Source organism: Lates calcarifer, linkage group LG20 (genome assembly GCF_001640805.2).
Source record: "Lates calcarifer isolate ASB-BC8 linkage group LG20, TLL_Latcal_v3, whole genome shotgun sequence".
Lineage (NCBI taxonomy): Eukaryota > Metazoa > Chordata > Actinopteri > Centropomidae > Lates > Lates calcarifer.
Window position 1 is genome coordinate 21,157,675 of NC_066852.1, and position 22,903 is coordinate 21,180,577.

Below are 22,903 nucleotides of genomic sequence, written 5' to 3' on the forward strand. Positions count from 1 at the left end.
AACAGCACTCATGAACAGTTTCTCACTTTAACTTAACCACGATCTGTTTACCTACAGTCCATTTTTATTCAGTATTGTAAACACTGTTTAATTATGTTCCAAAAATAACACAAGACAGAATTACTGTAAATCAGACCGTGATATTATGTGATTTTAGAGACTTTTTATATCGTTAATTGTACTTTATTTGTTTATTTATGTATTTACTTATATATTATGTGTTTCTCTTCTGCATGAGCTCAAACAATTCCTTTTTGGTTGTAAGACTTCATAAAAGTTCAATAAAGTTACAAAGAAAGACAAAAAGAAGTGTCTTTATTCAAAGCTATCTGAGTAAATCCCTTCTTACCTCCCATTATTTGTCATTTTCTCACTACCAACTGTCAACACACGTCAATCAAAATAAGAAAAAAAAAACATTTAGATATTCAAAAAGAAAATGTAGCTACATTATAATTTAATCATTAGTAAGAGTGAGAATGCCCTACGACCACAGGGTGGCGCTGTTTAAGAGGTTGGTTTTCCTCACTAATTACATGGAGGGCCTTATTAGTTGCCTGTTTGTCAGGAGATAAACAGTGGAGACTCAGCTCAGCCTCATTTTCCTCAGGATTTGTTTTCTTGTCAGACTTTGGATGTCACATCATATCTCCAGACCCAGAACACATTTCATTTTGCTACTCTGCGGTTTCAGGTAAAGTTATTAAACTTACTTTAACACAATGTATTTATTATATAGTTTGTGTTTTATTTTCTGCACATGCACAGTTTTTAATTTGCAAACACGCTCTGTTACACCCAAATGATTTGGATTGTATTATTGCCACAAAAGAGGATAATAGAGTACTGCTAAAAAAAATTTAGGCTGTAGAAATAAAGTTAGGACAAAAATAATGTCATTTTTTTTTAAATTCTCATTTATCATCATTCGAAGTAAACAGAAAAAAATCTTGGCAGGTACTTCCTGAAAGACTTGCCATCAATCCTCTGTGGATTTACTCTGTCTCAGTGACCTCTGTATATTCATGTAACCCCAGACTGACTCCATGATGTTGAGTTCAGGGCTCTGTTGGGTCTAGACCATCTGTTACTGGGCCTCTTGTTCTTTATGACTCTGGCTGTGTGTTTAGTGTCATTGTCCTGCTGCAGAATGACTTTAGGGCAGATCGGTTGTCTCCCTGATGGTACTGTGTGATGAACAAGAATCTAAAGTGCCTAAAACGTTTGAACAGTACTGTACCCTCATTTGATGTGACCTCTTGGAATCCACTGTATCATCTACATTACCATGGATGTTTATCACTGGCATGTTGATGGTAGTTCACAGCAAAATGTTTCTATTTTCAGAGGAAAAGTAAAAAATCAGATTTTTCTTTGCACCCTGATGAAACTGAGGTCAACATTTTAACTTTTGTTCTATTTCAGGAAATCTTGAGGGACGTTAACTTGTTTTCTTCCCTCATTTTGTGGAAGACTGGTGAGGGGGAAAAAGCAAAAAAGTTAAGTGTGCGTGCAAGTGTGTGTGTCTTCTTGAAGTGAATGAAAAGTGTGTTTGCTGTCAGTGAAGGTGGCAGCTTGAAGGCGTGAGTGAAGCAGCATGTTGCCACCTGTGAAGAAGGACCGGATCATTACTCAGCTCCCAAAGGTTAGTAATGCACACACACGCACACACACACACACTGTAATGCAATTACAACTAACAGTGTTACTATTGATGAGAGCAAAGAGCAGCATTCAAGACTCTAAATAATACTTATTTTTCTCTGGAAGTGGACAGCTGCAAATTTACGAAATGCTCCTGTCCCCAGAAAACCTTGTAACTCCAGTCTTGGTGATATTTTTGTTTTAACTCCCTTTTATTTCATTGTAGTGCTTTAGTCCAAATGCAGCGCTGCACACCAAAGATGGCTTCCACCCACAGGTGAAGGCTGTTTGTCAGGTACCAAAGACAGGCACAGTGAGGTAAGATCACAGAGGGGTTAATGAGACGACATAGCTGCCTGTTCTTCCACTAAACACAATCTGATACATGTTTAAATTAAATGAATTAGTTCTGTCAAAGTCCTTAAAGTCCTGCTGTGTCAGCTGACAACCATTGCCCACACCCATCAAAAGTGACTTTGTTAATGTGTGTCTATTTAAAGGATAAGGTTGCTGTAATATCTTGACAGAGTGGTTACAAATATATTGTTTGTTTTTTTTTTGTTTGTTTTTTTGTTTTTTAAAGACTCAGTAAATTCCTAAATCAGCTGGGCACTGTAGTTTTTAGCAAATGTAACTCAAACAAGAGTAAAATGCATTTGGTAGGGACTATTTAGTCAGCCCTATATTCAGCACTCATAACATGTAAAAATAAGTATACCTTCCACATGTGTAAATTCAGACTTTTTAAAGGTGTTGTTGTGTGGAGTGATGAATGAGAGTTGACAATTTTGGCTTTCTGTTGCTAGCTTTAATATCGCCAAAGTCATTGTGGTGGGAGATGTTGCAGTCGGGAAGACGTGTCTGATCAGCAGGTAAGACGTAGTTATAAATAATCAGATCAGTCAGAGGATTATGAGGCTGCTTTTAGATTATCTTTGAATTCAGTTTTGCGCTCAATCTGATCTTTGACTGTTTGAAATGTTTCCTCTGCATTTGTATGTGGCTGCAATTTAATAACAAAAATATGGTTGAACCTAATTGTGTTTTGTAGCATCATTACATAAATTAATAACATTCATACACTAACAAGTAAATGCTATTAGTAAATGCTAAAAGTGTCAAAATAAAATTCTTTGAACACAGAAAAGGTCTGTCATTGTACTGATGTAGAGCTCAGTCACAAATGGACAGAAACAACTCACGCACAGTCAACATGTGGACAGAGCTTAGATTCACATTTTCTTTCATGAAGGTCCAAATCATCATTAAGGGTTTAACTGAGTTTGTGTGAGTTACTTCCAGGATGATACAGGAGTGACATAAGGCAGCTGCAGTCAGTTTATGTGCCTTCATTAGATCTCCTGAAATGTCATTCAGGGTAAAGACAATGATGATACTACTAACGCCAGACTCTAGATAAAAGATTGAATGAATGAATGAATAAAAAATAGCAAGTTGCATTAAACTGAAAGATTTATCTCTCTCATGTTTCCCTTCTTCCTGTCAGGTTCTGTAAGGGTGCGTTTGATAAGAACTACAAAGCAACCATAGGGGTGGATTTTGAGATGGAGCGTTTTGAGGTGCTCGGTGTGCCCTTCAGTTTACAGCTGTAAGTACGTCGCTGTACCACAGTAGAAACACTCAGTTCATAGACTGAGCCCATAACAAACTAATTCACTTCCTGTCTCTTCCTGTATGATCATCAGGGGTCAAATGAGTTAACACATACCATGATGAAGTTAAAGTCCTTGAATGTCTGAACAATCTCTATGTAAATTAAATTACAATGATTAAATAATTATGGCGCCATACAATGTCCTCCAGTTAATTTGATAAGTTTCCTGTTTAGACTGTTTGTGTTTATGTTTCTCCTCCACTAAGTTGGCTTAACCATCCCACGTCAGTGCATGTGTGTAGTACTAATGTAATTTTAATGTTAATATCCCAGAGAGACAGACTGCACGGGACAGTTAATGAGCTGAACACAGAGAGTCAGTGAACCTGTAACATAGCTGTGCTCTTTCATCTGTGATTCATCAAGTACTCGTCTCCCTATTCTCTGTCGTTCTCTTTCCTCCTTTTCTTCGTTGTCCTCTCCTTATTTAGCGCGCTAGGCGTGTGTTAGTGTCAAAGTGTCTCTCTAGGGATGACAATTTCAGCCGGCTGTTTGCTCCAACAGTTTGGTGCTGAAATATCTCCACAACTACTGGATAGATTGAAAAAAGTTTGTACAGACATTCATAGTTCCCAGAGGATGAATCCTACTGATGTTAGTGATCACCTGACTTCTCTTCTAGCACCATCATGAGTTTGGCATTTGTGGTTTTGATTGAAATGTTTCAACATCAATTGAATGGATTACCATGAAATTTGGTACAAACATTCTTCTTGTCATGGACAAACTGTAGTAACTTTGTTGATCCCCAAACCTTACCTGTAGCTCCATGTTGGTATGCTAACAAGCTAAACTAAGGTTAACATTGTCAATATTGTTCCTGCTAGCATGTTAACATGTTGATGTTAGCATACGGATCAAAACATCACATCCTCACTGAGTCGTTAGCGTAGCTGTAGACTCTTATCTGAATAAAGCTGATCATTTTAAGACTTACTATGGCTCTACTCTCATCTCCTTATATTTAATCTATAATCATTACCAAACACTGCATGTTAGTTTGAACAACCATCATGAGTGCTGGACATGACTGCATCCCACAGCCCCTCTTTCTTTTCTTACCCTCTCCCCTTCATTCCCATCAAATATCCCAATGAGAACAATCAAAGCTTCGTCTGATCTGTTTCAGTTGGGATACAGCAGGTCAGGAACGGTTCAAGTGCATCGCCTCCACCTACTACAGAGGAGCACAAGGTGAATGTAGCTCCGTCTCTACAGTGTATTATTACACCTCTCACCTTTGACTAATGTAAATGATTCAAACTGTGAATGTTGTCTCCACCCTCTGACACCTTTTCACCTTGTTTTTACCTCTGTTCATACTGTTTGTCTCTTTACACTTCCCCAGCCATTATAGTGGTGTTTGACTTAAGCAGTGTGAGCTCATTAGCACATGCCAGGTAAAGAATAGCCCATTACTAACTAATGATTACGCCATAAAAATTCCATTAGAAGACTTATTACTGTGTGTGTATGTGTGTCTGTGTGTGTGTGTGTGTGTGTGTGTGTGTGTAGGCAGTGGCTAGAAGACGCTATGAAGGAAAATGATCCGTCCAGTGTTTTACTGTTCCTTGTCGGTACCAAGAAGGACCTCAGTGTAGGTGAAATTAATCAAAAATAGAGATGGAGGTGAAACAAATGCTGAGGATTTTCTGCTTTTCTCTTTTTTTTTTATAGAACTATAAATTGAATATTTTTGGGTTTTAGATGTATGGTTGGACAAAATAAGCAATTTAAAGACATTATCTTTGGGTCTGGAAATCATCAATTATTAAACTGTTATTTTCAGCCCTGAAAATAATAGTGATTTAAAGTATTTAACAGTCACAGATGTTTTATTTTAAGCGTATCCTCAACTAACGGTTGCAGCTCTAAATGTCTTACTTCTCATCTCACTTTTAGTTGGTGATTAGCCTAATTTCATAGTGACCATGGCCTGAAGCTTGTTTTTCACTTCACCACTGTCCTCCCATTCTGCTCCCATTCACCCTGTGCTCTGTTTTTCTCCCCTCAGTCTCCTGATCAGTTGGCTCAGATTGAGCGGGAAGCCATCAAACTCTCTGAGGAAATCAAAGCGGAGTACTGGGCTGTGTCCGCTAAGTCAGGTGGGAGTCCAACGCACATTAACATGAACAAATTCCCATGTCCCACCACCGCCTGACCCCCACAGTCATCATCCCTTAATGCTTTTCATTCTCTGTTTCATCCTCCTTTTGTCTTGCTAAACTCTCCCCCTCCGTCTTCTTATTGTTCCAGGAGATGGTATCAGGGATTTCTTCTTCCGTGTGGCCTCTCTGACTTTTGAGGCCAACGTTTTGTCTGAGCTCGAGAAAAGTGGGTCGAGACACGTCGGTGACATTATCAGTGAGTCTTTTCGCTCCATAAAGTCTCATCATTCAGGAGGAAACTGTTTCTTAGATTAATTTCCCAGCTAAATCGTTTCTCATTTCTTTGGATTTTGGACTGTGTCTTCCAGCAACAATGACTTTAGGTTGATTTATTTTTGAACCTATCCACCATTTCAAAAACTCAGAATTTTCAGTTACTCACCAAAATACTTTGTGTGTGTAGCGAAACATTTGCAGAGCCATTTTTTTGACAATCTAAAATTTGATAGCACTGTTAGTGGTATAAAATGTACAGGGACTCTTTAAGCAATATGTGTGACAGAGCATGGAGTTGTGAGGAGTTCAACCAAAAATGACTTTTCCTTTGACTTGGAGGGTTTTAAGGGCTTGAAATTATCCAGTGTCTCGAAAGACAAAGAATAAACTTACAAAGAAAAAGACATTTTTTTAAAAATAATTTTTTACAACTTTAGTATTTACACCATCCCATATTGACTCAAACTAATCTATATCGCCCATGTTCATCATAATGCCATAAAAATGTAAAAGGTGTTTTATTTTTATTTGTGTCTGACACAGGGATCACAGACAGCACAGAAGCTGACCACAAACCAGCCAAGAGGAAATCCAACTGCTGCTGATAAGAGATGAAGAGAATGACAAACACCTGGATACAGTGCACCAACTACACAGCAAAACAATTCACACTGAACAGGAAGATTAAACTGAAATATGGACTCAGCATGCTCAGTGTATCATGAATAGTCCCCGTAAGAAAAGCCATGTCATGTCAACTAAATTATGTTGTATTTGTGGTGCTCTGCAGATGGCCTGATAGGGGAATGAGTAAAAAAAATCCATATTGTAGGTTTGACATAATGAATTGTAAATTGAGTCTGTAAACAACAAGAAGTCCAGAGAATGACAACAGTAGTGTCCTCACAGCAATGTTTTTTACTGCTGTCCAGAGCTACACAACAAATAAAGCTTTGTGATATGCTTGGTTACGTATATTTATCAAAAACATTCTGGTTTATGCTTTCATAAACTCGTGTCTGACTCTGTCTGAAGGAAAAAAATGTTTTCCCTCCCATTATGGATGAAATGTCAGTGCCAGGCCTAATGCATTTCTTTGGTTTCCTCGCCGGTCTCCCTCTCCCCCGTCACGTGTCTGCGCTGCTAATGCGATGCGTACGCCAGCTCCCATGACCACAGTCATACCCACAACGCATCTCTCTCCTCTGACATAAGGGTTCTCATGATCTCATGAAAATGGAGGGATTGTTAGTGGGGACGGGGGCAAGCGGAGAGGTCAATCGATTCCCTCGCTCAGTAAAGACAGAAGGAAGTGTGTGTTCGTAAGCCTGCATGTTCCCTCTTGTCTCCTATTTGAAAAAATAACACTTCTATTGCAGCTCATTGATTATAGATAGTTTTGTCCTTTAGTCCTTCTGAAATAGAATATAAAAAAGGCATAAAGGTTGGGAAAGTTCTTCACATTTTTTTCCTAATCACATTTCTACCATGAAGAAACACACACACACACAATTATGTGTACATCACATGTCGAGACTGTCAGTGTGTTTCCCAAATCAACATGAACAAGACTCATGGTTTAATATGAACACTTTTATTAAAGGGATCACAGGTAGAAAAGATCGTCAGCAGAGCCAGAGACATCATTTCTCCTCTTATCACCAACTACTGCTGACAACCAATCACAGCCTCGTTGAGAAAGATGTGATACCTTAATCTGGCAAGAGATGTAAAACCAGTAAAGTTTACGCAAAAAAGAAAAAAACAAACAAAAAACAACATAATTATTTAAAACAATATGCATATTATGGGACCATGATACTTTGCACACTGCAAAAATGAAGCACACCATTGAGTACCAGCGCTGCTTGTTTGTACTGTGGCACAGAGGCACAGCAAAAAGAAGAAAACTGGATGCATAAGTTGAGAGGGATGCAAAGTGGCCTAAAACTGCCGCATGACAATCACAAAAGATTCAATGTGTTTTTAACAACAATATACTCACTCTACTGAAACAGCTGCGTGCAGCTCAGAATATTATATTATACAGTTAGGAATATAAACACAGGAGGAAGTCAGTTTGATAGTATCTTCTGCTGATAGTGTTACGGTTAAGAGGAATTTGAACTCCTCCACTCAGATTAATTTTTTTACTGTTGCAGCTGTGGAAAGACATGTTCTTGTTTGTCGACATTCAATAGGAAAAAGCGATACTGTCTGGGACTGAACTGCAGCAGCGGTGCGTGAGGGGATCACATCCTTCAAGGTGACCAACATCATAACCCAACGTCAAAGGTGAAACACTCGGCCAACAGCAAACATTAAAGATACAAGAGATTCAAATTTGAGTAAAAAAATGACCGTCTAACTGCCATGGATGACTGCCTGACATGGTGAAGTGTTTCCATTCAGAAAATCTGCCAGTTAGATACCGTCATTAAAATCAACTGCTTTAAAATGTGAGTTAACTTCTTCTGCACGGCCTCGCATGAATGCACATGAAAGAAACAACTGCCGTTATCTCCGGGGGGTGGCACGTGGGAAGTGTCCGCAAAGTATTCTTAGGTCAAATAAGAGTCAACAATACATTAGAGGCTATCTACAGGAGCCAAAATACATCAGCTGATCATAATACAGCATGCGGTGGAGACGACTAGCAGTAACTCACGTGAGAGAAACTCAAGCTGGCGCAGCGGTTTCTCCCTCAATTAATTTTGCTTCCCCTTTAACTCGTCCCTCACGATTCAGCGTGCGCGCGTCTGTACAGTTACAGATGTGTTTGCTTTGACAGATGTGAAGAGCAGAGGCTTTAAGGTTCAGACAGAAAAAAAACAGTCTTTATTCATTCTGACGCATTCCATACAAAAAAATTTCAATTTCCTGATTGGCTTGGCAAAGCGCTCTTTTGGCAATTGTTTGCAAAAACCCGCCGATCATAAATGAGGAAAGGTGGTTTCTGGAAACTGTAACTGTGCCCCTCTGTCAGAACCATTCATGGATCAAACTAAAACCAATTGCAAAAATAAAGATAGCCCGACAGCTTGTCTGACAATGTCTGTGTAGGTCCATATCCTATATGCAACTGCTGTCAGATATTTCAAGTTTTTTTGTCATTGTACTGACTTTCTGCGTGACATATACAGTGTTATTCTGACTATACAAAATACTATGCAGCCAGAGCAGCTGGCTGGAGGTGAGGGGGTGAAACATTTGGGATGAGATGGGTAGACAGGAACACAAGAGGGATGGATGATACCAGACTGATAAACTGCAGCTACATTATCAGGAGGAGAAGAGAGAACATATGAAGGGACAGTTAGCTGGATGGGGTGGACTCCAGCTCGTGCTCAGCTTGATGAAAGAGCTGATGGGTTGTGGGAGAGACAAAAGGTGGATGGTTATCCAGATGAAGCAGCAGTACAGAGGATGGAGTAGGGAAAGGGGGTGGGGGGGTGGGGGTTGTGCCGACGCCCCCCCGCGTGTCCTATCGGTCCATTTCGTCAAGCAGAGGTGTGGCGTCTCCAGCGATGGACATGGGTGTGCTCTCGATCATGGGGCTGGGTGACGGTCGGGGCGTCATCCTCTGGGCTTTCTTCCGCCCCTCTGCTTCTTTCTCCTTCAGCCACTGCTCCGCCATCTTGCCCCAGTCCACTGCAGAGGCGCTGCTGCCGCTTGGCCTGCGGGGAGGGAGGACAGAGAGGGAGGTGTTTAAGCCAAAAAACAGTGTAGGGAAGCAGAACGGATTGAACGTTAGGCAGCTTTAAAATGATTCAGATTGTGAGTTTAGCACCATCTAATGGTGGAGTTACATACTGCAAAATGGACATCAAGCACTCTGAATTTGTTGACCACACACAATTAAATCAGGATGTTTTTTTCCAGAAACACATGGTTAGAGTACATTAAGTCATTCACACATATTCCCCCTGTCCTTACTTTGGCGGCTGCTGCTGCTGCTGCTGCTGCTGCGGTGTCCGTCCTCTGGATGAGGTGGAGGACGACGGCGTGCCGGACGAGTGGCCGTGGTGGCTGCTGTGATGGCCGTGATGGCCATGGTGCGACACGTGTGGGTGGGCGTGTGCGTGAGAGTGTGAAGACTGCGGGGTGGAGCCGGGGTACTGTGGGGTGCCCAGGGCCTGCTGGCTTGGTGTGGTGTAGGAGTAGCTGGGTGTCATCATGGGCGTCGCCATGGGCTGCTGAGGTGTAGCAAATACCTGCAGCGGAGGAAGTGCTGGTAATGAATGTGGCTCTGATACACATCGAATATGAACTGCATCTTAACAAAGTTTGCTATTTACCATAATCACAACATCTAAAGTATTTGGATTTTGTATCCTGTTGAGTTTCCAATTTATTTAGAGCTGAAGTGAATGTTCCTGTTTGGAGCCACCGACATCTCAAAAACAATCTTTTTCCTTCCACATTAACACTAAAAGCTGCACTCACGTGATAAGCAGAGGAGCTCCCTCCTCCTCCTCCTGTGCTTCCACCGTAGCCGTATTGGCTGGAGCCCCACTGTGCGGGGGTGGTGTTGGGGTTCTGGCCCTGGCCTGTGACTGCGGCGATGGCACTGAACATCTGAGAGGTCATGTTGCGTGGGAGGGCATTGACAGCTCGTGTCAAGTCTAAGAAGGAGGGAATTAATTAGAAAGTAGTAAAAATGTACTACAATTCTACACATGCTGAAAATGTAGATGTGTGTGTGTGTGTGTGTGGAGGAGAGTGGAACTGACCTGCAATGTTGATATTGGCTGGGGTGGCGTTCAGGGACGCAGGTGTCCTTGTCCTGCTGCTGTTGGTGGGAGTGATGCCTTTGACAGGGGAGAAAATATTCAATTATAATCCACATTATATTCAACTGTTGTAATATGCACCACAAACAATAGTTATAATGCTTCCATACCTGGTACAGGCTCTTGGTAATGGTCCTTAAACCAACGGAATAGTCCGTTTACTGTGGGAAATATCTGTGAACGGTAGCGGAAGCCATCTGGGGTGATGGTCACATACTCAATCCTGGGGGGGAAAAAAGTGGAATAGTGACAATCAGTTCTGCAGATATGGAAACCTTGTCATTCAAACCTGTAAGTGCTAAAAAATGGCTTCACAGAGGAGCAGCTGTGTGGGAGAGTGGATAAGAATCATGTGGTGACTAGTTTTGCACAACACATGTGACATGACAACATGCCAATATGAGCTTCTGTAGTAGCGGAGGACCCCTGCACGTCACCATATGTCAGTGTGATTCATTTACAGAACTAAATGGCATCGTCATCAGTTTCTGTGGGTTTAATGTGAGCCAGAGCTGCTTTGAGGAAAAGCAACATTTACAATTCTGCTTTAAATCAGCAACTTATTCAGTCAATACTTTTGACTGCTGGCATCTGTATAGTGAGTAATCAGAGGACAGAGGAGACAAAAACATTTGTGCTCACCGTGGTTTTCCGCGAGGCTGGTAGCCCAGTATGAACTTTCCTGGCAAATCTTTACAAGCCGAAATAAAGTAAGGAATAAAAGTTGGCTTTTCCCTCTTTGTCCTGACCAATAACTCCTCCATTTTCTATCAAAGAGAGAACAAGATGGAAGCAGGCGTAAGGTGTGAGAGGCACAACTTGGCGGCAAAACACAGGTAGTAGAAGTAAATCAGTGCATACCTCCTTGTTTCCCCCGTTGCACTCCTGGAAGTACTTATGCCCCAAGAGATCCCGGGCAAACGATGCCATTGGCTGAATGTACCGAGCAGTGATTTCATCCAGATCTTCAAATTCCTGCAGAGAGCGCAAGAGACTCTTAAAGAACATGCAGCAGCAGCGGCAGCCAAAACAACACTGATGTTTCACCAAACATTTTCTGCATGTTTGATGGACGCCATGCTATACAAGGGGGAAACAAAACTGCTTACTTCATTGTTGATCCAAAGAGTGTGCCCTAAGCTGAATGCATTCTCTTTGCCTTCCTCTCTCACGTCCACATGCTGGTAGATACCGTCAGCCACCTACAAGACATCAGAGTCAGACTGTGTTATACTGCATCGTATTGTCTGTATATTTAATTTCCTGTTATTGTGCTCAACCTCAGTCTTTTCTCCCCCTCCATCAGTTTCTTACTTTCCAGGTGACGGTGAGGTGGTTCTCTCCCTTGCTGCTGGGTCTGATGATCAAGTCTCCCTGGTCCAGTGTTTCCATCATCTTCTCTGCCTGGTTGAAGCTGATATTGTGGAAGTTGGGGTGGGCGATCACACGCTTTATATATGCTGGAAAGAACAAATGCAAGCAACAGACAGATAGTATAAGGTTCAGTGATGTGGAAGTAAATGTTACTGGATAAACAAAGAGTACTAGGAGGAAAAATTCCCCACAAGTAGCAGTGAAACGTTTTTAAAGACACTTTTCTTAACACTGTTATTATACTAACGTGTTCGCTGTTGTTTCTTTTTGAGCTCCTCCTCCTGTTTTTGGTCTTCAGACTCTGTGTCAAAGTCATAGTAGCTGTCCTTGGGAAGCTTCCACTCATTGGCCTTGTCCATCAAATCTGAGGTGCGGCATGTGAGGTCGACGCTGAATTTCTCAATGTCGATTTTCATGATGCGGCAGTGAACTGTCATGCCCACCTGAAGCAGGACAGGGAAGAGGGACAATCATGTTTTACACAGGTACCACAACAGAACATGGAAGGACATGAGGGACAGGATTTTTTTTGCAATTTTTTCCACGTGAGAGGTAGGAAAAAAAAAGTTGAAAGGCAACAAGCAACGCCTCACCTTCACCCTCTCCTCAGGGTGTTTGACCACTTTGTCGCTTAGAAACTTGGTGGGAATGAATCCCTGGACGCCGTTATCCAATCTGGACCGCACCCCAATGGCCTGACCTGGACATGAACCACTGTCAAAGTGATTCCACACCTAAAGCAGCGACACAAAACAAAGATGATGTTTAGCTGTCAAACTCTCAGCTGTTCTCTCACATCAAGTTGTCAAAAGAGGATAAAGTGAGATTGTCTAGTACCTCGCTGAGTTCAGGGAAGTTGTCCTGCTGGCAGAAGGGACACTGCCACAGCCCTGTAGCATCGTTACGTATGGCCTGATCATAGCTCTCTCCCTGAGGTCGCCGGTGAGCGATACCAGTTACTATACTGGTGATCAGCTTACCTGGAAGAAAATGAGAAAAACACATCAACCACAGTCAAAAGGCCGATACTTCACAAACATCACTCCTGTGCTATGATGGCTGCATCAACTTCTTAGGCTGAGTGCTGACGGCTAGGAATCAACTATAAAGTATTGATCTTTGGTGATATTTAATTCAAGAGATAAATGTGTGTACTTCAGTGCAATGTTCATTACCAATATAAAAGGTCTCTGGAGTCTCCTTGGTGAGCAGATTGAAGACCTCCTCAGTGTTGGGGACTCTGTAGGGAACTCTCAGGTCTTTGTATCTGCAACTAAGCTCTGCACGGATATCATACAGAGTAATTCCCTTGTTGCCGTAACCCTGCAGGGACAGAACATGGCAGAAAATCCACATGAGAGAGTCCTGAAACACACAGTGGTGTCTGACATGTCCTTTCATTTGGACTAAACTCAAAAAACAACTAAATCAAATCACAGTTTTCTGCTCTGTAGTATATTGTTCTTGAAGCTGTTTAAAGTCTAAAAACTGACCTGTCTCTCAAGCTCTTCAGCAAAGGCATCCAGATCCAGATCTTTGAGACGTTCTGGATTTTCCAAGATTTCCTCCAGAGCTCCGGCTGGGTTGGCATCTTCTGCTGACTCGTCATACTCGAGGGCATCCACAGCCATCTTACGAGCCCACTCATATGTCTCAGGGTGGACACGAGACCCATCCAGAACCTCGATGTAGGAGTCCGTACTGTATGTGTGTGTGTGTGTGTGTAGGGGGAAACAATGGCGATTTAAAATAACCTCTTGACAGGCTAAATGACAGATCACAGGCTTAACAGCAGTGGATTTAGCACTGGGTGAGTGTGTAACAGCCCGTTGACAAGGTACCAACCTGTCTCCAAGTGATGCAGTGTCGATCTTGATGAAACCAGCACAGTTGATAAAAACCTTAGGTCCCATGTGACACATTGTGACCAGCTGGGTCCTGTTCTCCAGACGAGTGTTGTTCTGCTTCAGAATCTGTACAAGGACCACAGTGGTTATCAGGTCGGCAAATAAGTCACTATACGTTCAGACATGACAAGAACTTAATGATAGAAGTACATAGGCAAACCTTGAGCAGGTGGGAGCCCTTTCTTGGTCCCAGACCACAGACATACTGGACCAGGCTCTGAGTGTGAGGATGAGCGATGGCCCTGTTCACATCCACTCCAACCTCATTCACACGGTTGATGAATTCACAGTAGAGAGCAGAGAGCAAATCTTCCTTCACCACATGTTCCTGAGAAAAAAAGGTGATTGGTTTTGGTACGTAGCTGAAGAATCATGTTTCACTTAAATCACACACAAAGTTTTAATGGCAGTTATTGATGTTCAGGAGTTTGGAGAGGCAGCAAGTCATATTAATATTTTAATATTCACTATGTGATGTATTGGACTGAGCTGAATAGATTATTGAACAGCTGTTTCCAGACTTTCTTGTAGCTGAAACTTAACTTGCAATATGTAATGGGTCTATGTGATGCTGCAGGAAAATTAGAGATGGACTAAAAACCAAGAGACAAATAAACAACAACCGTGAAAATCAGACAATCATCATTACATCCATCCAGCCTTCAAGAAAATAATTTTCACAAGAAAAGCTGTAAATCTGCCCCTCATTCTTCAACAGGAATAAAGACATATGCACTGATAAAAACTAAACAGCTCCACTCTTTTCTTCCATCTCTCACCTGTAGCGGGTGTAGTTTGAGGCAGAGAATATCTTCGTCAGTGCTGCAGACCTGAGCATACTCCACCAGGGGATCCTGGATCTTCCTTGCTATCGACACAGCCTGTCGCAGCAAGGGAGGGTAATCCCTAAAATCAGTCTGCACAAACAGAAAGCAGAGGGTCAGGGGAAAACAAACTGTAAATGGTTGAGGACATTGAGTCACATCTGAAAAACACTTTGGATCCACAAATTGTGATGAATTGCCATACACACTGATGTGTCGGTGTATGGTATGGTGAGGTGTTTACCTCAGATTTCTTGCTGTTCATATACAATGTAGCCAATTCATTGTCAATAAGTTCCACTCCCACAGCGGGCAGAGAGGACTCTTGTTCAAGCTCGCTGATAGTCCTCTTGATGTCCTCCATGATCATTTGGGCATCTCTGCATACACATAGAATATTTTTAACATTTACACTTTGACTCCCCGATATCTTGTAAATGTTGTTCCAAATATATATATATATATATATATATATATATATATATATATACACACACACACACACACACACACACACACACACACTAAGAGATAGATATTTACCGGTTTTCTCCAGCAACAGCAACCACGTGAGGTTTCTTGCTGGACAGAAACTTCTTGAGATTTTCAATGTCGTTGGCCTGAGGGTGACACACACAGGAGTGATCATCTCAATGAAGCGTCCGGCAACATTTTCTTAAGTCAGAAAAACATCTGTTGACTGCACTTGTACCTTCTTCTCTCTCTCATCCTCCCTAAAGGCATTCCTCCTCTTCATGAAATAGGGCAGACGCAGGAAGTCCACCACCTCTCCTTCCCCGTTGATCAGAGCACAGAAAACTGGTGTATCTCTGCAAGAGGGGAGGCGTGTTAAGTGTTACATAACTGTGTCATTTATGCAGCAAACACTGCAAAATAAACACAATTCAAGCTACCAATATATCTGAGGAATAAATAATCTGGGGACCATACCTGCTGGGTGCATAGGCTACACCCAATACACGAATGCCTTTGCCCTGATTCTCATCCATCAGATCGTCATCTTCCTCAACCTGCTGATCTGGCCTGTAAGGAGCCACCTTGAGCCAGTTATACAACCGGCGACAGCAGGACTAGAAGAAGAAATTGCAAACGACAGAGTTTATTATTAAAACACTAATCAAACATGCAATGTTTGATGACCTTCTCTGACATGACTTCATATGCATAACACTAATACAAAAATGTGGTGGTACAATAAGAGGAAACAATTACCCTGACAATACTCTCTTTGGCCTCAGCGATCAGTTTGCTCTTGAGCTCCTTGGCCATCTGAGGGTAGAGGAACTGATTGAGAGCTCGCTCTATGGCTAAAGTTCGCTGCCTGTTCCACTCCTGCACCTGGTGACTGAACTCATCCCTGTAGTAGAACTGTTTGATCTCATCAAAGTACGTCTGGTCCCCGGCATATCTGAGGAGAGGCAGAGGGAATTCACACAGAGAAGCAGAGAAAATGCCTTAATATTACAAGAGTCCTATTTCAAAAGCCCCATGCTCTACTGACAAGGATGTGGATATAAACATAAGCTGCGGCTTAAAATTTCAAGAAATTGAACTCAGGGGACCTAACCTACTTATCAAACCCCTTTTCCTCCAACATCCAAGCTAGGTTTCAATGCAGACGCTAAAAATGGCACAACAGTTTGTCAGAGCAGTTCCTGTGCTTGTTGAAGTCCTATGGCCAAGGAACATGCATTAAAAGTGACTTGGTGGAAGAAGCCAGTCTCCTTAATCATTTGTCTGCTTAATGACATTAACATATATCTGGACTGAGCAGGTTCATCATATGCACAACTGGTAGATTAACACCACTGAACTGATCTTTCTCCACTCTTTTGGTTGTCAGCACTGTCACTGTACTTACCCTTTGACGCCTATGAGGTCTATACAGATGTCAATGGTAAGCAGCCCCTCGTCCTCTGCCAGGCACATCTTTAAGAACTGATCCCCATTCAGCTCTTTTACAGGCTTGTTCTTAAGATACTTGAAGGAGTAGGCAAAATGAGCCTCGTCTATCTCCTACAGAAAGTCGAGAGAGGGCAAGTCAGGTTAAAATGGTATTCAGAGCATGTTCTGCAAGTTAGGAAAACCTTCCACTTATATTAGATGTCTGTGATTAAATGTGTCCATACCTTTTTGCCCTTCTTTGTAGGTTTGATGTTGATCTTGGCCCTCTCCTGAAAGGTCTGTCGGAGAACATGTCTGACCAGAGGTTCCCTAGCAATCTGCATGGCCACCATGTACCTGGTTCCCTCCAGCACTGCCTCGGGAGTGGTGAACTGACTGCAAACATAATCTTTGGCCAGCTCTACAGGCTCAGCAGGGAACTGCTCTGTCTCGTGACGCTGGTAACTGTCTCTCAGATTTTCTCCAAACTGCTCCGGAGTTAACCCAAACTTTTTAGCCAAGCCATCTGCAGTAAAGGAAGAAAAAGAAAAAGCTGTTGAAGTGCAGGCACTGGATACAGCCGGATCTACCAACTTATTCACAGTCCAAGGGATTAAGCTGTGCAAGGAAGAAAGATTGTGTGCAAGGTAAAAAAAGAGAAGGAGACTAACCAAGTCCCACGCTCTGACAGATGCTGTACATATCCCTGCGAGATGCCAGCTTGAGATCAGGTCCTTTTTGTTCTTCTTCTTCTTCGACCTCCAGTTCCTCTTCCTCACCTGAAGACACCATGAAGACAGTCCACCAACATCAGTCATGTAGCAAATTGTTAAAATAATGCAAACACTCCTTATGCATTTTCCGTCCATCATCAATGAATGAAATGGTCAATTCAGACTTGTCCGTCTCACCATCCTCAGACACTTCTTTGATCTTCTTGAGCCTCTTCTTGTTGGCCTTGGCAGCATTTTGCATCTTTGGGATATCTCGGCCATAGTAGAGCAGAAAGTGGTTGTACACATCACCCAGCTCTTCAAGAGTCTGCACATCTTTCAGCCTATAGAAAATAGTAAGAGGTTTGAATGGATGGACAGCATTGTTTATCATCAACCACCATGTCAACTTAGAATTAGTGAAGTCGTAATCAAATACAGATCTCCAATTTTATCAAGACTTGCCTCTCCATATCAGCAGTGTCCAGGGGACGGATGCCATCAGCCAAAGGTTTGTCAGGGTCAGCAGAGATCTGCTCGAACTGATAGGACTGCATTTTCTGAAATAGGCGGGTCAGGTTCTGCTTCCTGGTCTTCAGCTGAGTCCACTGATGGGTGAGGAATGAAAATGTACAAGTCAAGAAACCAGAGGTGGCAGACGTACGCCAAGATGATGGAAGTAAATGACTGTGATTAATTTATAATTATGTTTAATTACTTGTAGAGGCAGTTAATATAGGATTAGCTGTGCAGCGCATCCGGAGGATTCATCCTTTTATACTGACTCGTCGTGGCTTTTGTTAGTCTGCAATGTATTTCTTCTGCAATAAAAGGAACTTTACCTTTTCATCCCACTGCCACACCTTCCAAAGGTCATTGATGTTTAACTCTGGTTCCACATACTCTTTCCTGTAAAAAGCTATGAATGGAACCTAAAAAAAAAATAAAACAAGGTCTTTACAACAGCAACACATGTTGGTACCTTAAAGGTGTTAATGGCTTTAGGGGGACAGATGGAGGAAGTTCATCATATGGGTAAGGTGAGCTCACTGTACCTCAAACTGTTGATTCCTCATGAAGTTGAGGGCCTCTTTGATCTTGGCAATTGTGCTGGGGCCTTTCCTGCTGAAGTTTGTGGTTGTCCCCCTGTCTAGATAATCTGTGCTCTCCTGTTTATGATCACATTGAAAAAAACAAATGTATGAAACGATAAATATGGGATAGATCCAAGTAAAATCTACTCATTTGTCCCACAGCAGGGGAAGAAAGGTTTTTGTGTTCTTTGGGTGTGCATTGTTCTGAAGTGTGTATGGCAAAGATCATACCTGCATGGATATGGTAAGAGTGGAGAAGCCATGTCTGAAGATCCACTCAGCTTCCTCCTCCAGTTCATCATCCTCAGCAGGTTTGACTGGGATGGATCGTAACTACAATGAGGACAACAGAGTCAAAAGGTCAGGCTCTCAGAAAGAAAACATCAGGCAAACACAGAATACATGTGCTTTCAAGGATTAACTGACAGTTCATAAAGTTGCCTCATCTGTTCTCAGTGAACATTAACAAAGAGAAAGCAGTCATTATGAATCCATATTGTCCATATCATAATGTAACAACACACACCTGGAACCTCTCAGGCATGTCTGTTGAGCGGATCTCATTGTCCTGGTCGGTCATGTGACTACTCTCCAGCTCACTGGGCTCGTAAATCTCAAAGATGCTCTTCCTCCCCTGCCTCCTCTTGGTCTGTTTCTTGGGTCGGTCCCAGCCCTCCTCATCCTGGTCCTCCTCCTCCTCCTCACCCTGGTCGTAGGCGTCTGCGTCAAAGTCAGCGAAGTCAAAGTCGCCACCAAAAATCTCCTGGGCCTCCTGGAGAGCTCTGTGGGAAGATGAAAGGGGACGATGAGGAGAAATGTCAGTGATTATGTATGTTTCTTAAATCGAGTCTTACAGTTACTTGCCATTTCATGTTTATTGTCTCACTGCTTCCTGACATACATCAATATCATGTATTGATGAATTGGGGTAACACTTGAGCCCTACAAGATCATTTAATGTACAGCAAAAGGGAAATAATTAATACACTCACGCATCTGTGTATCCTGAGAACTTCTTGCCCCTCTTTTTAGTGATGGGCTGGCCATCATCATCCACAATAAAATCATCTATATCTGTGGAACAAAAGCACAAAATTATATTGCATCATTTTGAAATCAAGCGTGTGACTGAGTTGAAATTACTAATCTTTCTTACCCTTTTCAGATAATTTGACACAGATCTAAAAATCCTTCTGGCTCACCTGACTCCTCGTCCTCCCCTTCTTCGTCGTCATCTGCTTGTTGAAGAGGCTCATCCACAGCCTCCCCTTCTTCCAGCTCACCCTCTCCATCCCCATGAAAGATCTCATCTGCAATCAAGTCTTTCTCATCATCATCTTCTTCATCATCATCCAGTGTTTTTACACGATCGTATTTCTTCTTCTGTGACATGAGACAGGTACAGCATCAGCACAGGAGGCTCAAACATTGTCAAGTGTACAAAAATGACATGAAAGTGGAAGTCAGGCATAATGTGAGAGGCGACAAGAAATGACTCTTACCCTCCTTTTCACTTTAACACCCAAGTTTTCCTCAATAAGGTCAAGATCATCATCATCCAGGTAGTCGTCATAATCTGCAAGGAGGGAAAGTCTCAGTCAGAGGACTCACCTTGAAGACATGCTGCATTTCTACAACTGTAAAAACAGTGCTTATGGGTGACACATGGGATTATTTAGTAGGAAGTCAAATTCTGAGGTATAGGAATGGCAAAATACTTAGATATAAAAAATGATTTTTTATGCCTACCACCATGACTCAACTTCCATATTTTCAGTCGGAAGGCAAATGTTATTTATTATGCTCAATAAGTAAATGCAGCTAAAACAACATATTCCCTCTCTTTGATAATGAGATGGAAAAATGATGACACACCACACTAGCAGAGAACTAACATCAAGCAACACCTGCTCAGGTTAATGCAACCAATATGTGGGTGCATCTGGCTCCACAACATGTGGAGGTGAAAGCAAAGGAAGAAAAAAATGGGACACCTGTTGTTTTACCTGTCCAACAGATGCCAGAACTGTGTTTAAGGTCTATTCTATTATTTTCTCTCACTTCAAAATCTACTGTTCAGCACAGTCCAATACAAAAACAAGACCCAGAGAAACTATAATAACATGTAATTGCAGTATTATAGGAAATACTTTATGAACTGGCTCCTCAGAGATAAATTCTGTGTTATTTTGGGAAATCACTGCTGATTCAAAAACATCAACCTGATCCATAATCAGCTCAGAGTTAGATTTGTGGGTCCAAAAATAATCAGCATTTTACTGTATAATGAGGCTACAGTTATGGGAAGTAAATGTGATGTTTATGGCTTTTCACTACTGTTCTTTCGTAAACACAAGTGGGAGGTCACTTAACAAAACTAAATATTACCATTATTGCCAATTATCACAGCAACAGAACATGCAGAGACAATGAACAGTGCTTATTGATTTTTGTTGTTATTGAGAGCCATGTGGGAACTAGTGGGAGAATGTGAGTCTGCATGGAAAGAGGTTAAACAGTAAGCGGTGTGGAAGAGTATAGCCGTTTCAACCATAAGTTCTTTAAACTTATCAGGACCTGCAACAACTCATTGTGTGATGGCTGCAACGCTTTAAAAACACCTGATGAACTCACTGCGCTTTTTGCGTCGATGCCTCACTTCTTCCTCTGAGTCACTGTCCGCTCCACTCCTACTTCTTTCAGCTTCTTCCTCCTCCTCCTCCCCCTCCTCATCTCCATCATCAATGAGTCCACGTAAATTCCCTTGCTCGTCCTGGTCCTCTGTGTTCTCCTCTTCTTCCTCTTCATCTGTTGAGAAACAACATGTGAGTAGTCCACACGTCATATGTCCCCATCTTTAAAACACACACCCCAAATGTAAGACTTAAAATCTTACCATCCACCTCCATAAACCTCTGGGTCTTCTTAGGCTTTAGGTCTTTCTCCTCAAACTCCTCCTCTGACTCCTCGGCCTCGCTCTCAATGAAGTCTGACATGACTGCTGTTCCTGAGAAGAAGTTCAAGATGCTGTTAGTAAGCTTGCTAAGCATCAGCCAAGGATTGATTTGCTCTACCATAAACATTATCCTATAATTGCAATTTCACTCCTTAAAACCCACTTTCCATTTAAGCAGCTTTAAAGTTGGAAAAATCATCTTATTTCACACAGAGAATATTACATGTATATTCTTCACCAGCTTCTTACAACTCCTCATTAATGTTATATATATGTTGATTGCATTGTGTGAAATACCCAAAACTAAGACACACGTTTTTTAAGTGCTGCACAATTCCAGTGTGTCTGACCAAAATTCGCCCTCACACATTTGGTATCTCTGTATACTTAACAATCTCTGCATGAGCTTTTACTAATTGTAAGGTGGTCGACTATGTCTAAAGGATTATGTATAATCTGTGCTGTCCTGTAACTTTCCATATTCTATAAGCAAACACATACAAAAGCGCGTAATTGTAGGTGAAAACAATTATGGCACATTCCCAAAACATGTTTGATGAACTGTACACTGAATTATTGACCACATTAAACCAATTACATAATAATGAACAGTACCATATAATATCTATATTTGAGAAGATAACTTTTACAGCGATTTTTACTCTACCTCTGTGTTGCAACGCCAGTACACTAGATTTAAATGGCAAGATCAAGAAAAAAGGAAACTACACCTAACGATGTCGCAATGCGCACACACAGCATCGACGGAGGTGACCGACCAAGCTCATAACTTTCTTTCACTGTAACGTTAGCTAATGTTATCCAGATGATATCTCTAAATTAGACGGTGAGGTGTCGATCAAAAAACAACAAGATTATATTAAAATTATGCTCAATAACATTAGCTGTGAGCTAGCAACACTAGGCTATTAACTATGTTGGCCATCCATGTTAGCTAGCTAGCAACCTTTAGCCAAATAGCTGATACTTTATTTTCACGTTTTCCCTTAAGAGCTACGTGGTGTCTAACAATAACTAAGCTGCCAGTAAAAACCGAGCTAAATGCACCGCTGTAGGAACAAACCAAGGCCTCTGAGCCAACTTCGCAGTCTAACGTTAGTTGCAGCTTTAGCACATCAGTGCGTTAGCCTAGCATTAGCTGTAACGACAACAACAGCTAACTTGCATTACAGTCAGCTAGTTAACGGCTAAGCACAATAATCTAAACATCGCAACTGACCACTGTGAAATTGGACTTACACGTCTCACCGCGGTGGTATATCCCGTAGATATTTACAGTAATAACGGGATTATGTTGTGTTTTGTGTTTCGGGGAGCTTGTACTTGTAAAAATGGCCGAGAGTGAGCGGCGTGATGACAATTCCGGGATGCGTGAGTGAGGGAACTTCCAACCCTTTGAGCAGCGAAGTGACACCCCCTGCTGGTATACCTTGATTCTACACAAAATGAAACGACTGAATAAGACCATATGGTTAATATTTACCAGAGGTGTTGTTATGTTATCATAAATATCAACATATCTCACCAGAACACCAGATAAAGCTAAAATAAGCCAAAAACCTATCACGATTCATGCAGTGACCACTCCGCGTCGCTAGGGGCGCTGCCGCCCA

At 41.9% G+C, this 22,903-nt stretch overlaps 2 protein-coding genes across 3 annotated transcripts; one reads left to right on the top strand and one right to left on the bottom strand.

Moving 5' to 3' along the window:
• The first annotated feature begins 574 nt into the window (after nucleotides 1-574).
• On the top strand, nucleotides 575-6,678 carry LOC108893159 (ras-related protein Rab-34). Of its 2 annotated transcripts, none has more exons than XM_018691016.2 (11): nucleotides 575-694; nucleotides 1,426-1,645; nucleotides 1,871-1,962; nucleotides 2,451-2,516; nucleotides 3,152-3,253; nucleotides 4,449-4,513; nucleotides 4,668-4,719; nucleotides 4,835-4,916; nucleotides 5,334-5,424; nucleotides 5,576-5,683; nucleotides 6,247-6,678. In XM_018691016.2, the coding sequence occupies exons 2-11, from the start codon at nucleotides 1,598-1,600 to the stop codon at nucleotides 6,306-6,308; spliced, it is 768 nt and encodes a 255-aa protein (XP_018546532.1). In that variant the 5' UTR covers nucleotides 575-694; nucleotides 1,426-1,597; the 3' UTR covers nucleotides 6,309-6,678. The 2 variants fall into 2 exon arrangements, with proteins under 2 accessions (XP_018546532.1, XP_018546534.1); XM_018691018.2 differs by having other exon boundaries at nucleotides 1,568-1,645.
• Nucleotides 6,679-7,281: 603 nt separating this feature from the next.
• On the bottom strand, nucleotides 7,282-22,689 carry supt6h (SPT6 homolog, histone chaperone and transcription elongation factor). Its single transcript, XM_018691960.2, has 37 exons — nucleotides 22,530-22,689; nucleotides 21,210-21,320; nucleotides 20,948-21,121; nucleotides 19,816-19,889; nucleotides 19,516-19,696; nucleotides 19,306-19,387; nucleotides 18,840-19,095; nucleotides 18,545-18,646; nucleotides 18,275-18,388; nucleotides 18,062-18,151; nucleotides 17,685-17,827; nucleotides 17,418-17,563; nucleotides 17,178-17,285; nucleotides 16,752-17,032; nucleotides 16,484-16,638; nucleotides 15,835-16,030; nucleotides 15,553-15,692; nucleotides 15,314-15,431; nucleotides 15,145-15,221; nucleotides 14,846-14,981; nucleotides 14,557-14,694; nucleotides 13,938-14,105; nucleotides 13,716-13,843; nucleotides 13,364-13,571; nucleotides 13,046-13,193; nucleotides 12,708-12,850; nucleotides 12,464-12,604; nucleotides 12,118-12,313; nucleotides 11,811-11,956; nucleotides 11,606-11,698; nucleotides 11,358-11,471; nucleotides 11,139-11,263; nucleotides 10,607-10,719; nucleotides 10,437-10,514; nucleotides 10,150-10,328; nucleotides 9,640-9,917; nucleotides 7,282-9,380 (listed from the first exon to the last, which is right to left on the bottom strand). Exons 2-37 carry the CDS (start codon nucleotides 21,307-21,309, stop codon nucleotides 9,188-9,190), a joined length of 5,262 nt encoding a protein of 1,753 aa, XP_018547476.1. The 5' UTR covers nucleotides 21,310-21,320; nucleotides 22,530-22,689; the 3' UTR covers nucleotides 7,282-9,187.
• Between the last annotated feature and the right edge of the window lie 214 nt (nucleotides 22,690-22,903).